General features: G+C 37.6%; 1 protein-coding gene across 1 annotated transcript in view; it reads left to right on the top strand.

The window, feature by feature from the left end:
• Positions 1-6,526: 6,526 nt before the first annotated feature.
• The window catches only part of LOC124300803 (ATP-binding cassette sub-family C member 4-like), a 13,850-nt gene continuing 4,561 nt past the window's right edge, over positions 6,527-15,815 (top strand). Inside the window, exons 1-9 of the mRNA XM_046755197.1 lie at positions 6,527-6,896; positions 10,572-10,682; positions 10,747-11,125; positions 13,859-13,990; positions 14,067-14,258; positions 14,336-14,644; positions 14,713-14,817; positions 14,886-15,317; positions 15,469-15,774. Coding sequence (XP_046611153.1) covers positions 6,823-6,896; positions 10,572-10,682; positions 10,747-11,125; positions 13,859-13,990; positions 14,067-14,258; positions 14,336-14,644; positions 14,713-14,817; positions 14,886-15,317; positions 15,469-15,774 — 2,040 coding nt within the window. The 5' untranslated portion in view covers positions 6,527-6,822. The remainder of the gene's footprint in view (positions 6,897-10,571; positions 10,683-10,746; positions 11,126-13,858; positions 13,991-14,066; positions 14,259-14,335; positions 14,645-14,712; positions 14,818-14,885; positions 15,318-15,468; positions 15,775-15,815) is intronic.

The raw sequence follows: 15,815 nt of genomic DNA, 5'->3' as shown, positions 1-15,815 counted from the left end.
ATGCGAAGGAATATCTAACTTTTTTTTAAAAACAATCAAGAGTTAACGTGGATATTTCTAAAGGTTGCAAGGTAAAGGAGGCGAAAGAGGTAAAAAGAAGACCCCAAAATATGTAGTTGACGAAGGTTAACCACTTACTAGTTTCAACTATCCGTTAACTTAGACCGCCTCCACTTTGCGACTGTTAAAAGTACCCGCGTTAACTCTTGATTGTTTTTAAAAAGAAGTTAGATATTCCTACGCATGGAGAAGTGGGAGAGGCGATGATCAAAAGGCGATACCGATTTCTGACATAAGCTCGTACACTTGAACTTGATAGAAAAATATTTCTTACCTTTTGTTCCAATGGAATAAAAGTCCCCGAAGAGGGTCCAAACCAAGGGCCAAAATGTCGGTAATAAATTACTGTGTTTTTATGACCTATTTATCCAAGATCTGTCTTTACAATCACTTCATCATTAAAACAATTGGTTGATTACGACGAACTTAAAAATAACAAGCGAAATTCCACAGTATCTAAATTGTTAATTGGTAAGCGAAAATTTGATTCGTTATTCCGTTCGTAAGTAGAATGAAAACCTGCGATTATAGTAATTTACTCATGTATAACATCGCCTTATGCAATAATAAAGTTTTACATGCATCGATGGAATAGTTGTTTTCAATTGCTGAATATTGTGTTCCGTAAAAATAGCCATTGCATTCATGAAAGAAACAGAAAAATACCGAAAATTTTGTCAGACTCATTTCGTAGAATATACGAAATGATTATTCCTACTAAAAAGTAAGCTAATTTCCACTAGATACATACATTGTCTCGAGGCAATTTGTTGTCAGCGACGCAGACTCTTTCATCAAATACTCACCCAAATGCAAATACTAATTATTAACATTTTTAACTGAGTCAGAATTTACGATCGTCATTTAAGTTTTTACTACTCACCAAATTTCAGAGAACTGAGATCAATACGAAATACAAAGCAGCTGTTTCGACAAACGGGCATCTGTCAGGCAGCCGCAATAGTCAACGTGTTTTCCTCGTATAAGGTTTGACATTTGGGAGACACGTGTTTTCTCCTCTCACTCCTCTTGCTCTTTCCATTCCATTCGCCCCTCTCTTGCTCCTTTGCGTTGCCGTTGTCCCTCATCGAGTTGGATTAAAAGCTGCGACGAAAGCAAGAAATGGTAATAAAAAACGCAGCGAAATATGTATGAGTACCTCCTGCTATTCCCCGAATAGCAAAGGTCATCAAAGCCACGCTGTAAAGGACAATACGAAGTTGCCTGTCGACAGAAACCATGAAAATTCTTTTCCTTATATTTTCAATCAATGGTATTCCATTCGGCAAAGGGCTGACGATTGATTTAATGTACTAAAAAAAATGAGGGGAATAAAAAATTCTACATACTCAGTATGTATCGTTTTAATTAAGATATCAAAATATTTCTGGAAAATGGATTCGTACACAAAAATGTTACCTACAAAAGTTACCTAAAAAGTTACAAATTGAACAAACTAATACATGGGGCTCTCCACGCCAACTTTGCAAACGGTTGACCGTGACATTTTTTCATTTCATCAACGACTTTTCCTATATTGGTACGACCCTTGAAATCCTTCCAGAAATTGGAAAAAAAATCAATCACTTGTCTTTACCCTTTGAATTTTTAAACGCATCTCAAAAGTAGCCGAGTTGATTTTTTTGAAACAAGGTAAACATATTCCGTTTTCGAAATAACATATTTTCACGCAAGATTCAGAGTGGAAGGACATTTATTTCTATTTTTGAACCGTTTTTGAAAAAATTCGTCAGATGAAATTCATTGAAAGATCGAATTTCGTTTTAAAACAATTGTACTGTGCAGTAAAAAAATTCGTTCATTTAATGAACATTTCCCTTAACTCAAAATACAATTCTCATGATCCCAAATATTTCCTTCTAAATTCGCTGCTATAATTGGAAATGTTCTGACTTTCGTTTACAAGCACTAATACGACAATCAATCAATTGTTGCTATAATAACTTTGTGAGAATATCGAGGCATGCATGGGTAGGAGAAGATTTGCTGACCGTGGCTCATCGACTTAACACGATCATAGACGGTGGTCGGGTTCTGGTTATAGAAGGAGGCTGCATCGTGGTGCGTAGTTTTTTGAGCCAATTTTTCAATTTCTTAAAGTTGATTTGTACTCCAACAATTTAATAAATTAGATTAAAAATTTCTACATGATTTTTCACAATTCACGGAATTTTTCACCACCCGCATTTGCTCTTGCGTAATCCAGACAATCATATTTCAAGAATATTCAAACAGACGGGTAATTAGGGAAATATATCGGGATACGTGACGCAAGTCGGGAAAACTCGCAGAGATTGATGAAAACGCTTTGGTATCGGTTGAGTTTTGAATACAGAGAAGTAGAGGAAAAATATATTGTGAAAAATGTTCATAAGTTTACTACACGTTTACCGCACAAAAGTGTGGGTGAAAAAAAAAATTTGGTGTTTCGAAGTGAAATACTAAGCATTCTTATTAAATTGGCAATTAAATTTCCTAATTTTACTTAACCTAGTTGGAGAAATGCAAAAGCGTGTTCTGAGTTGAATAAATTGTATGGTAAATTTATTATGTTTATAAATTTCCTATAGCTACTACGGAATCTACGTGATAAAAGTACAAATAAATTCGATTACAGTCTGTTAAAATTAAAAATCTATCGTGACAAAATGAATTAACGTGCATCTCTGTTAATTTCACTCTGCCAGTTCGAATTTCCCAATCCCGAGTTCTAGAATCAAATTTTATACAAAAACCCCGGAAATTACCATTCAGATTTTGGAATTAGCAATCAAAGTTTCAATATCGGACAATTACACCGTTAATTTACCGATTATTTAAGAATTAAATAAATTTGGATAGCGGACCATTATCGCCCCATGTGATTATTAAGTTATAATCCGATGTTCAACGCGATCTCAACCTGAGAATGTGTAAAGAATTAAGAAGTGTACTCAATAGCACTACAATTTGGATGAGCGTTACTCGAAACCATATGTAATAACAGAATGGTATGATAAGGCGAGGGGGTGAACGATCGCTATAGATCAGCTAGAGATTAGTAAAGGGGCAGAATGTATTATAATACCACGATGTGTGTGTGAATGAATCCAAGTACGCTAATCTCACGCACACTACAGCGAGTGGTCAACAAGACAATACAGTCCAAAGTTCAGAAAATCCCCGCGAGAGCGAGCGAGACGAAAATATGGAGAAGAATCCAAAACCAGATCAGTATTAGTCGAAACTCGGGAGCAACAACACGTGAGTCTTGTTAAAAGTAGCTCGTTATGTGTGCGAGAGTGATGCAGTGAATTGTGTGAAGATGAGGCTATCAACTCGACGAATCGAGGCTCATAATCATCGATTTCATTATTAAATGACGTTGGGATCCTGTTTCAAATATAGTTGTGATCGAGTAATTAAATGCGAGAACAGAACTGGTTAGAGTCGGTTGGGGATTCTCGCGCTGGCCTTCCCGGGGCCTCATGATTGGGATTTGGACCCAGGGTGGTTGGCGCGTTGGGAAACCAACGTGGTTATTATAATCCGCGAATCACGAACACTTGAAAATAAATAACAAATCACACAAAATTGGTGTAGCCACGTGGGCTGGCCTTGCCGGGGTAAGCTAAGCTATCCCGGGGTGGTTTCCGTGTCGGGAAACTGGCAATGGCTTGCAACCCCCGGTTAAAATAGTACAGGTACTGATCAATGATCTTGGGTGAGATGATACCTGTCACCTCATCCTGGGTCCTACTCCGGTTCTGCTCGCGACGAGACCCGTGTTGAACGGATAACCGTTAGAAAGTTACCCCAGTTAACATAAGCGTTGAATAATTACTGATTAAATGAAAGTAAAACCTGTTCAATAAACCCTGAAGTACAGTTTCATATCTGGTGGCCATATTATCAATCGTTAAATCGACCCCGAACCCACTATTATTGTTTTGAATCTATCGAGAAGGGTGACCGCGAGACCTATAGCTAGTGCACAAGGAAACTTGGGTACTTGTAGTACCCGGCTGTGAGGTCTGTCACTAACACTGGGTATTGTTTTTACAATTATGGGCTGCGATTTTAATGAATTAAGAAAAATATAGATGTAGAAAGGGTGTATAGTTGATGGTAATAATTTTTAGTCAGCATAAACAGCATTTTAACAACTTATCACCAGATAAAAGCGATGATAACGTATTTTGGATCGATTAGAAAACCTACGAAATTATTTTTTCCTAACCAAGGCACGAACCTCGTTAGCTTGCGACGTTCGGATTACTAATCGTTTACCCTACCTACTACTGCCACTTGATTATATTGGATGGTGTTGTGAGGGATATTCAAATTACGAAATCGGACTTCTGTTCACGCATGAGGTGTTATTCGCTCGGCGTAAGCTGAGAAGTGACGTGTCTTGGATCGATGATCGATATTCGATAATTGCTTCAAATTGAAAATCCATAACGTGCGGTAAATCGATCCGACTGTGACCTCACACCATCATCCACTACAGTCTGTTACAATTCGGTACAATGCCGTCAAACCAAATGTTATTTAGTTGTACCGATTAACTGAAAAAGCCGTCTTGTTCTTCAGTTTGTGTAGTTGTACCTGGTACGGTACAAAATTTGGAAAATCCGTATTTTGCAATATTCTCAGCAAATCAATTAAAGGCAATTCGATTCAGCGCAACGCAATCCAAGTCAATACAACTATTTTTAAATCAATTCAATTCATTACCGTCACCATCAGCTTCATATCATTTTCGGTAGCCTGAAAAGAACAAAAAATATCTATGTTCTCGATATTCACCCTTCACAATCATGTTTAGATATTTTGTAAAAGTAAGTGTGTCAATAGTGTCTCTTTATATTAAAATTTGAAAATATGCTTAATTTTTCATATTTGTAGTTTACGCGGAAACATTGAATTCCAACCGGTTTTACCCAACTAATCAAATCATTTAAGAATATTTATTCACTGACTAAACAAAATTATCTACCAACCATTGAAGGAGAGGTTAAAATCAAAATTCAAGATTCGACATTTAAAAACAGATGTTAACTGGTGCTTTAAATAACGTAGTCTGATTTCGAATTTCTTAAATCTGAATTTTAAAATCACCTCGAGGAATTTTAGTTTCACTTGATGCTACGACCAGAAACTGTTGTGCTTTCCAATCGGTCAAATCATTAGCCAGAACGGAAAATCACCGTAATGTTGATTGCACAGTAATTTTCATATTTACGCAAGTAATTTTAATCGGGTAAATTCAATATGTAGAAGCAGAAATACGATACTTTCGGACCGGTTTTCCGAATTTTTTCAGTTGCAGATTGTGAAACGCGATTTTCATCAAACCTATTATAAACAAGAATGAGATTCTTCTGCGTATTGGATTTGAGAACTTCTAATTCCTCTATCACCTGATGATGTATTCTCGGATGTAACAACTCGTGTATCAGTGACGACCTTGTATTTCTAATCGCTGTGAATGGACGATTAACAACCAGTTGCATGACAACGTCAAAATGACAGACGAGCATCTGCCTAAAGCGATGCTCGAGGAACTTGAAACTTTACTTTCACATCAGGCTTGTCGAGAATTTGGAAAAATTTAATGTGACCAGGAATAATTACTGGGAGTTCGGAGACTCTCTGTTGATTGCTTGAGATCTTTGAAACTGACGATTCGGTCAATTGTCCATTTTATCACGAGAGGCCTTACCTCGAAAAAATTGACCGCTGATAAAAATAATGTCGAGAAAAATTTTTTTAGTTTTCTGCCTGGTACATCCACGGAATAATTTATGATATTTGCATCACCCTTTGGAACTTTATTTTTCGTTAGAAAACCCAGAAGACGTATGTTTCTTCCAACACACATAGGAAGATACATAAATTACTGACAATGATATTCGTTGATTGAATTTGGCTTGGTTTAATTTCGTAACTAAGTCGTACTGACAACAGAAATGCAACGTGACGTCAGAGCAATAAAGTAACAAACCTTATCACCGAAAAGTACTTCAGAGAATAATCAACGAAATTAGCAGAATAAATGCTTGAAATAAAAATCATTTATACCGTCTGACTCGAGATAACTGATGAACGATAACCTCGACTTATTTATATTCAGATGCCAGCCGTTTTTGATGGTAAGTTTTCTAATCAGTATGTGAGGTACATCGGAAACGAAAGGATATCTTATCTCAAATGAAACGCTAAAATATGTCTAAGATGCATTTGTAATACGATGACTTACTTACAATACAAGTGTGAGCGTAACACGTTCTGAAGCCTCTTTTCTCAAAATCTTATTTCTATTCTCTTTGAAGCCTGTTCAAGACGCAATCACAACTTTACGTTAAATATTCGAAGAGCTTGCGAATCTAAGATTTATGTTTAGTTTTCTTCTAAACAGAAACGAAGTATCGAAATTTGTATATATTCTTTTGCCTATTTTGTGGATAATTCTGAATGTTAATCTCTCAACGATTGGAACTGAAAAGAAAAAATGTGAATGAAATTCGATAAGCTTGTTCGTTTAATCATTTGTGCTTTGACTGGAACTAAGCTTGTTGAATAATTCAAGGGAAGAAAATTAATGATTATAATAATGAATTGACTGATTCGATATTTCTATTCTTCAACGAATTCCTGCTTTATGTTTCCGGCAGATGACGATGATGAAATATATTACGTCTAAAAGAGAATAAATGTCAAAACTGCATCGTGAAGCGGACGTGCAATAAATGAAACATGGAGAACACGATGAAACACAGCCTGAAGAGTCCAGAGGAAACAGCGAGTTTCTTGAACGCGTTATGTTTCGGGTGAGAAAATTATGATAACAATGGGTTTAAAAAAGTACATGATTGCCGTTGATGAATTTTGTGCGGAACTTTTTTTCTTAAATTTCAACTACTCGTACCGGTACAGCCCTTATTCACATATATTCCTTAGTACTGATCCAGTCTTTGAGCAACGACTTATACTTATATGAATATAGATAACCATCACATAAATATAGAGTATAAATTATCCAATCAAGTGATTGCATTACTATTATTTACACATCGGAATTAATCCTTTTGAAAGCCTGTCAGAAAATTCTTCATCAATATCAAAATCAATTGTTGACGCATAATTGTTTATTAGTCAATTACCAACCGTCATTGAACAATTTGTAGGATCTCACTCCACAAAGTTAGGATTTCTGCTTCTTAGTGCAATATGAATATTAGTACGTTCAATCAGATTTTGGAGTTCTCTGTTGCTTATATTGCAATTAACCCATTATTGCATGAATTATGAAGGAGATGGAATAAAAATTTCACATTTACTCGAATAGTTTGACAGTTTGCACTCACCATAGATAACAAAAGAAAAAAAAAAGTACATTCAATATAACAAAAATTGTACAAGTAGTATTCAAAGTTGGTTTTTCGAAAACAATTTTTTAACATACTGAAAAAAAAATTAGAAACTTTAGCAGCCAAAAAGCCAATCATGGCTTTGTATGAGGTAAGTAGTTAACAGTTTTGTAAACAATTACAGCATCCCGATGTTCAAAATAAATATTAGTCGACGGAAGATCATATTTCTCAGATGCGTTTGAATAATCATGATATCTCTTATTCATTGGTTCCGTGTCCGTAAAAAATAATTTACCCAAAGCCCCGTACTGTATCTTTCCAGCACTTATTTTCTCATTATCGTGAAATGGAATCTAAATTTATAATGTATTCGTTATTACTGATTTCACTGGCAAAATGTGAAGAGTCGAAATAGTAGTAGAATTTTTGAAGTTCCGAGAATTTCTATTTAGAAATGATTATCTTTTAGTGGCTTTTAAAATAATATCATTGATATGCTTAACAAATTTCAATTAAGAATCGAAAATAATACCTAAGTCTTTTATTAAGTATACAATCACAAATATGCATATGATTTTGGTACCTACAATTAAACTGAAGAATTGAGTTATGCTGATGCAAAAATAGAAAACGAGACATTTTTTCATCATTTTACAATTTCATCAACATCAAGTTGAAGATAAAATAAGTTCATATTGTTATCAATCTCCAGAGCAATTTTCAAGTCATAAGCCTACGTACTTCAACCTTATTCGCATACCTAGGTAAGTCATTTATAAGAGTGGAAAATAATATTGGGCCAAGAAAAGTTTTTTGGGGAATGCCAGTTGAATTTTGAAATTAATCAGATTGTAAATTCTTAACCTTTACTCAGTCTTTTTTCTTATTATAATCGGAGATCTATTTCACTGGTCCGATTGATTCGGAAATTCCTTCGTCTTCTCACTCAGAATTCAATGATCAAATTTATGAAAGGCCTTGCTTTGTTGTGGCATTGAAAGAATATCTCATCTGCTGTTATCGCCAACCACTTCACCGTTCAGGCTATCAAATATCCTAGCGATTGCATTTGTCATGGAAACTGATTATTAATTAACAACATTTGATCTACTTTAATTTTTGAAAACATGTGCGACGACGGTGCCATTCCATGTTCCTCGAGCATTGCCTTCAACTAATAACTCGTTATACAAAATGAGCAATCGTCCCACTACACCTGAGAAAGTTGATTTGATCGACTTGGGGTAGTTTATACATTTTAATAAGTACTTCTCCAATTCATTCCATGCGCAATAATCGCATACTCGATATGAATGACATTCGTCTACTCGGGAGCTGAGAGAATTCCCTTCAAATCTCCCAAAAAAAATCTCAAGGTATTGAAAGCAATAGCTTTGATATGAATTTCCCATTTCAAAGTGTTTTAAGATTAAGAAAATTCGATCTCATTCTACCTTGACTTGTTTCGTTTAGTCAACTATTTTCCACAACTTCAACAGGTCACAATTTTTTCATAACGTTTTGCTGTCCAATATTCAATTTTCTAATATTACATGGACATTAGTTTAGATCAACAAAGAGCAGTATTCAACTGAGCATTGGGAAGAAAATCAATTCTACGATGAAATTGGAAAAATCCGTTGGCTAAACACAACAAGCCAAGGTGGAGTGGAATCGATTGATTTTAATGAGCTTTTCTGAATTTCAAAACACTATGAAATGAAAAGTTCATATCTAAGCTATTGCTTGTAATTTTAAGATTCTTTTTACGGAGGGTTCAAAGAAAGTTCTCTCACCTCGCTAGATAATAAATGTTATTGGAAACTAACGTGCGATTATCACGAATGAGAAATCACTAGTATTATCACTTCCCGTTACAAAACAGGTAGGAGTAGCGAAGCGCGTTATTCGGTGCTGTACTCTTCATTATTATGCACCCGGCGCAAAATCCACGTCTTATAATAATACGAAAATTGCACTCACCTTTGATCTAACATGATTTGCCCAAGTTATTACTGATATTATAAAATCGTAACAAAATGTGTCCGAACATCTGCCATTTCTTCTACCGTTGGATTCTTCAGAAACGATTATAACCAGCAAATCGCTGTGTTATGTCCTCCAGGCCTCGGATTCTTTTTCCAAACAGCTAACTTACATCCTACATGCTCCTCTTATCATAACCTCGCTGCCTCGCCTCACACGTCGAATCAGCAGAATGCTCCCTTTACTGTTAAACAGCAACTAACCAGCCTCTTGACGCCTTCCTCCATTCAACCCCCCAACAATATCGATTCCTTCAACCTCCTCTCATTTCTTGCATGGGATATAGTGGAGAGTAAGTGCATAATCGACATGTACGGACTTTAAAATAGACTAATCACCATCTTGGCTGGGCGTAGATAGATAATGTTCCGGTAGTCGCGCATCGGAATGTTCACCATCTATCGCGTAACAACTGTAGTCGATATTTCGTAAAATACCGAACCGCAGTACCTGCAGGAGCAACAATGATAGCTTCCACCTTGCCTTGGGAAGTTGGTCTGCGATCAGAGCCTCAGTTTCCATGTATTAGTTTTTGCGTCATTTGTGTCCCGCACGGCCACTGACTAACCAGGACGTCCTTAGTACTCGTCCCGCGATCCAGTTGCGATTCGGCATTCTGTTTTTCGGTTCCGTAGATACCGAGTTCTTCCCTGGCTGCCGTCCTATTTTTCACCCGAAAACACGCTCGGTGGGCGTCGAACCTGTAATATCTTACACCGTACCGAGTTCGGGGGTTCGAGATGTTTTCGAGTTCTATACATTGAATGTTTTCGAGCGATTAACAAATATTAATAATAATAATGCTTCATCTTATTTTAGAGGTTCTCTTAGCGAGAGGTATAAAAATATTCTTACTGGCAAACGCAATTCATGGATAGTTGAGCTGAAAATAGGTTTTGGATTTAAATTGTTGTTCATTAGATATTGAAATCGATGAATAAAATAGTGCAAAAACGAGATGATGACTTTGGGCATAATAACAGCTTTTCGGAAATCGTTATAAATACAGTAAACCTGAAGTTCGAGACTCCCGATTCGGACGAAATACGTACCTGACTCCTCACGACAAAATGTATCGAATTTTAGTTGGACGTTGCCGATCTTCTTAAAAGGAGCGAAGCGTGATTTGCAGATCACAGATTTGTACGATCCCTTAAAATCCGACGAGTCCAAGGGACTCGGTGACCGTCTCGAACGGTAGGTACAGTCAATGACTTTTATTCCCGGGTTTGACACTTCTTCAAAGCTTACTTGAATTTAGAGAGTGGAAGAAGGAGTTGGCGAAAGCGAAGGAAATTCCTAGGCTTGGAGAAGGCAGTAAGAAGAAGAAGCCGAAGAGACAGCCAAGTCTGGCTTGGGCTCTGTTTCGAGTCTTGTGGGTTCCTTACATGGTGCAAGGACTGTGTCTCTTCGTGCTGTCAGTGGTGCTACAGCCTCTGCAGCCCGTGGTCCAAAGCTGGGTGATCAGCTACTTCAATCCAGGCGAAAACCCCATAACCCGAAGCCAGGTTGTTCTCTACGCAACCATCCTGGTCCTTCTCATTCTGAGCAAGGTTTTCATTGCTCAGCACGCCATATTGCGAAATCAGGAAATCGGAATGCGCGTCAGGGTCGCGTGCTGTTCCATGATATACCGAAAGGTAAGTGGTTCTCTTATTCGAAACCCTGTGAAATCCTATCAAAGGCCACAGAACGATAAGCGTAATGACTCGGTCACAAAAGTATATCTGGATCATGTTTTGATGGTATGTTGGTACTGGTGGGATGCGTCGATCCTGCAAGTTTCAAATCTCTGTCTATCTTGGTGTTCAAATAAATCGATAAAAATGTAAGATCATATGTTAATTTTTTTCTCAAAAGCAGCAAACGATTTGAATGAAATTCAGATACGTTATAAGCGTATACAAAGATCATACTGGGAAACAATCACAGCTCATGAACTTCATAATAATCATTAGAAACAGGCGATTTTTTTACGAAATTCTTTTCTCCTTACTGATGACGTTCTAGAACAATTTTTAAACCAACTGTTCAAAGAACAAATTGATCAAAAGGTATGCCATACTGAGAAAAAAACCGATTTTTCAATATAAAAATCAATCTATTATATTTCAATGTTTGTACTTTTGAGACAATAGCAAAGAAGTTTATTTGATAAATTAAAGTACAAACAACTTTAGATATTGAAAATAATAATATAAAATCAATTTTTTTTTTTATCAAAATATTAATATATTCAAACGTTCAGCATAAACTATATTTAAATATTGATAATTCTACTTAAAATATCCTTTTGCATTTTGAAAGAGCAATATAAATAATAGTTATCAATATATTGATTCAATCGTAATCAATTTCTCGGTACTCTTACGGAAAAAAACCCTAATTTTACCCCCAAAATAACCCTCCACCTCTAAGGGGTAAATTCGTACCCCTTAATTCAGGGTTAACCTCGAAGTTGAAGGTTTAATCCCAAGTCGAGGGTTTACTCCCAAGTTGAGGGTTTACTCCTAAGTTGAGGGTTTACTCCCAAATTGAGGGTTTACCTCCAAGTTGAGGGTGAACCTCCCAATCGAGGATTCACTTTGAAAGAATTCTCGACTCAAGAGCTGATTATGTCATTTTATTGGGATTATAGATGTAACGGTATTACAAAAGTGCATTGCACACCATTAGTAAATACAATAGAAACTGACTAATCAACACGGAAAAAAAAATTCAGCTCGTGGAACTAAATATTAGATAGTTACTTGTAAACAGTTCGTCGAACTAAACGTTCTGTTATTGGAAGAGCACTGCATGGTTCGTATAACTGACTGTTAGTCAGCTGTCATAGCTGTACGTTGTTCAGCTCTCTCAGCTAAACAGCTTCGTTCGAAGAGCTAGACCAGAATTTTTCGGCTCCGCTCACAGCGCTTATTATTAAATAGTACAATTATATTGCTATTAGTATTATTTTTCATCATTATTATCATTATTTATTCGGTGTCATTTACATATTTGAATGGACTATTTAAACAATTCTCTATCAACTGTATTTAAATCATACTCATGAAATTTGAAGGTTATGAAATATGTCAACGCACCAGAGCACAGCGCAACTTACAGCTCTTAGAGCAAAACCATTCAGCTGTGAGAGCTGAACAACTTGCAGCTATCAGAGCTGACTAATATATAGTTGCTGTAACTACAAGATAGACCGTAGAGTGCGTATAGTTACTGGAGCTGTAGAATACAGCTCGCCGAACAGAATTTTTTTTTCCGTGAAGAAGTTGTCTGGTTATTTCTCATTTGATGTCTTTACGCAATCATATACATATATTACATATGCATTTGGACATTCATTTGTATCATTGAATGCCACGAAAATTATATATGAACATTATTAAATTCTTGTATATCTATACGAATTCGCGTTCAATACAGAAGGAGGGTATAATGTATCCGCTCGCAGAAATATAATATGGTAAAATCGTATGGTCGAAAACCCAAAATTTTCGATCTGCGAATTTTAAAACAACGAACGAACAGCGTACCGAATTTGGGATTTACGATAAATCACGTATTGGAATAACTATTTTCCCAAAAGCTCATTCAACCAACCGCTTTATTATCCGAAAAAGTATATCCGGAACATTCGGCATTCTGAATGGCGACGCACAGAATGTGGAGATACAGAAGAATGAAAGTTCCCAAATGAAAAATTGAGAGCGGCTAATCGAACAGCCACACAACCGCAAAAATTAGCTGTCTACAATCGAAGTTGAGAAAGAGCGAAATTACGATCCGCAAAATGCAGAAAGGCCAGAAAGACGAAAGGCCGTGATACAGTTGTCATAGTTATGTAGACTTGTGCTACATAGCACTAGACACCGGCCATCGGATGCGTGTGGCGTTGCAGAGAATGTATGTAATTCTGACGTCATCCAACATTAGGGAATTTTGGCATTCTGTCTTTAACGGGTTTCAAGATTTCGACATTTCGTGTCTTTGGTCAGTGGTAACTGCTAAATTTGAATTCGTAGATTTTCTATTAAGACAAGAGTCTGACATTTGAAAATTCGATTTTTTGACTCTTTGGTACTTTGGCAATTCAATATTTTGCCCTTCGTAACCTTGGCTATTCTCAAAACAAATGTCGGGTCAAATTTATTATCACATTTTTGCGTCCTGAATTTTCATTTTTCTCAAAGTCTTCTTTTGGTGTTTGTGTTTTTTTTTTTTTTTCAACTGCCGGTAATTCAAGTTACGGGATTTCGTCTCGTCGACTTTTTTGCCTTTCGTTTTTTTGTACCCCTCCTTATTCGCTCGCAACTAACAATGACTGGCAGCCTGGAAGACTCAGCTACAAAGACGTCGTTCTCAAATTTCAGCTTCTGCGCCTCGATCTGGCCTCGGTTGACAAAATAGCTACAGGCCGAGTGGCCAACTTGATTAGCAACGACGTGGCGAGGTTCGACTACGTTATGAATCACCTCCACTACATTTGGATCATGCCGTTGCAAGTGAGTGGGCGACGTTTTTTAAAGCATGATCTTTGAGTAGTCTGATGAAACTGTGCGGGTGCGTGAATTGTCACAGTTTTTGGTGATAGGATACGTGTTGTGGCAATTCGTCGGTGTGATTGCCTTGGTGGGAATAGCGGTGATGATTATCCAGACGATGCCGATCCAATTCTACGTCGGCCGCCTTACGGCGAAATTGAGATCCAAAATCGCGGTGAAGACGGACGAACGAGTGCAGCTGATGGGCGAACTGATTTCTGGAATAGAGGTTGAGAGGTTTTTAGAGGCGATCACATGATTTACGCGAGAAAACGAGCGATTTAACGTGTGGCTTCACTATCGCAGGTTGTAAAAATGTACGCGTGGGAAAAACCGTTTGAACAGGAAGTGTCAAAAATTCGTTCACTGGAGGTGAAATTGATCTCCATCTCATCTTACCTTTCGGTTATACTCATCAGCATTACGGCGTCGTCGAGGAAAGTTTCTCTGTTCGCGACTCTGTTGACGTTTATCTTAATGGGAAACCAGCTCACTGCCGAAATCACCTTCGCACTCGCTACATCATTCGAAATTCTGGGGGTACTGTGTGCTACAAAGGTTCGCCAGGCAATCATCGGAGCTTCCGAAACAAAGGTGTCTTTAAGGAGGATCACTGTAAGTTCAAGACAATTTGTTTCCGTACTAATGACCGGTTGGCAAATTCTTGTTCACGTTATTTTCAGGAATTCTTACTACTGGACGAAGTCAACCATGGAAAAGATATTCAATCTGTGCCTGCCGATAAAAGCCGTGATGCATTGGGTGAAACCGGACCAGGAGTGCAAATGGTAATTGCTGTCGTCATCTCACGTAGGTTTGTAAATGAAAATGTCTTTGATACGAATCGTTGATTCAGCTGCTGTTGGATGAAGGAAGTTCGGTGGAGAAAATCGCTTCAGCTCCGAACAGTCAAATTCAGAGTATCGGAAACACCTCGAGTAAATGCAATGTTGAGTTTGAAATAATTCGGGTTTCCGCTAACTGGGTTCACGGACAGCTACCAGCCACCTTGTTCGATCTCTCGACGAAGGTCAAGAGTCGGACACTTTCAATGCTTGTGGGGCCCGTCGGCTCCGGGAAGTCGTCCTTACTTCACCTGCTTTTGGGCGAGTTATCAGTTGGCGCTGGAAAAATGTCATTTTTCACCACCAAAAACAACACCAAAACTGAAATCAACCATTCCGACATTAGCATATCATACGCTAGCCAAGACCCTTGGATCTTCGCCGCATCAATACGCGACAACATAATATTTGGCCAACCTTACGAGAGAGATCGATATCAAGAGGTAAATAGATATAAGTTACCACTTGATTGGTCATCTGTAATAAATAAGTGTACGAACATTCTCGAGTACCAAATTTCTCTTCTCACACGCCAACTCTAAGGTGAAATAACACGTTTTCATGTATCCTATCTTACCCATGTATTATTCGTAGGTAACTAGAGTCTGCGCGCTAAACGAAGACTTCGAGCAGCTGCCTCAGGGTGATTTGACTTACGCAGGGGAAAAAGGAGCGACTCTGTCCGGAGGCCAGAAGGTTCGGGTTAACCTGGCAAGAGCTCTCTACAGAGACGCCGATCTATACTTACTCGACGATCCTCTCAGCGCTGTGGATTCAAAAGTGGGAAATCACTTGTTTAAGGAGTGCATCCAGGGTTTCTTGAGGGACAAAACTCGAATCCTCGTCACCCATCAGCTGCAATTTCTTCCAGAAGCTGATAGTGTCATCGTTATCAATCGAGTCAGTGGCACTTTTCTTCACTTAGAATCTTGAGTAACACG

Source organism: Neodiprion virginianus, chromosome 1 (genome assembly GCF_021901495.1).
Source record: "Neodiprion virginianus isolate iyNeoVirg1 chromosome 1, iyNeoVirg1.1, whole genome shotgun sequence".
NCBI classification, from domain to species: domain Eukaryota; kingdom Metazoa; phylum Arthropoda; class Insecta; order Hymenoptera; family Diprionidae; genus Neodiprion; species Neodiprion virginianus.
Note: the sequence above shows the minus strand (reverse complement) of the source record. Positions and strands in the feature narration are given on the sequence as shown.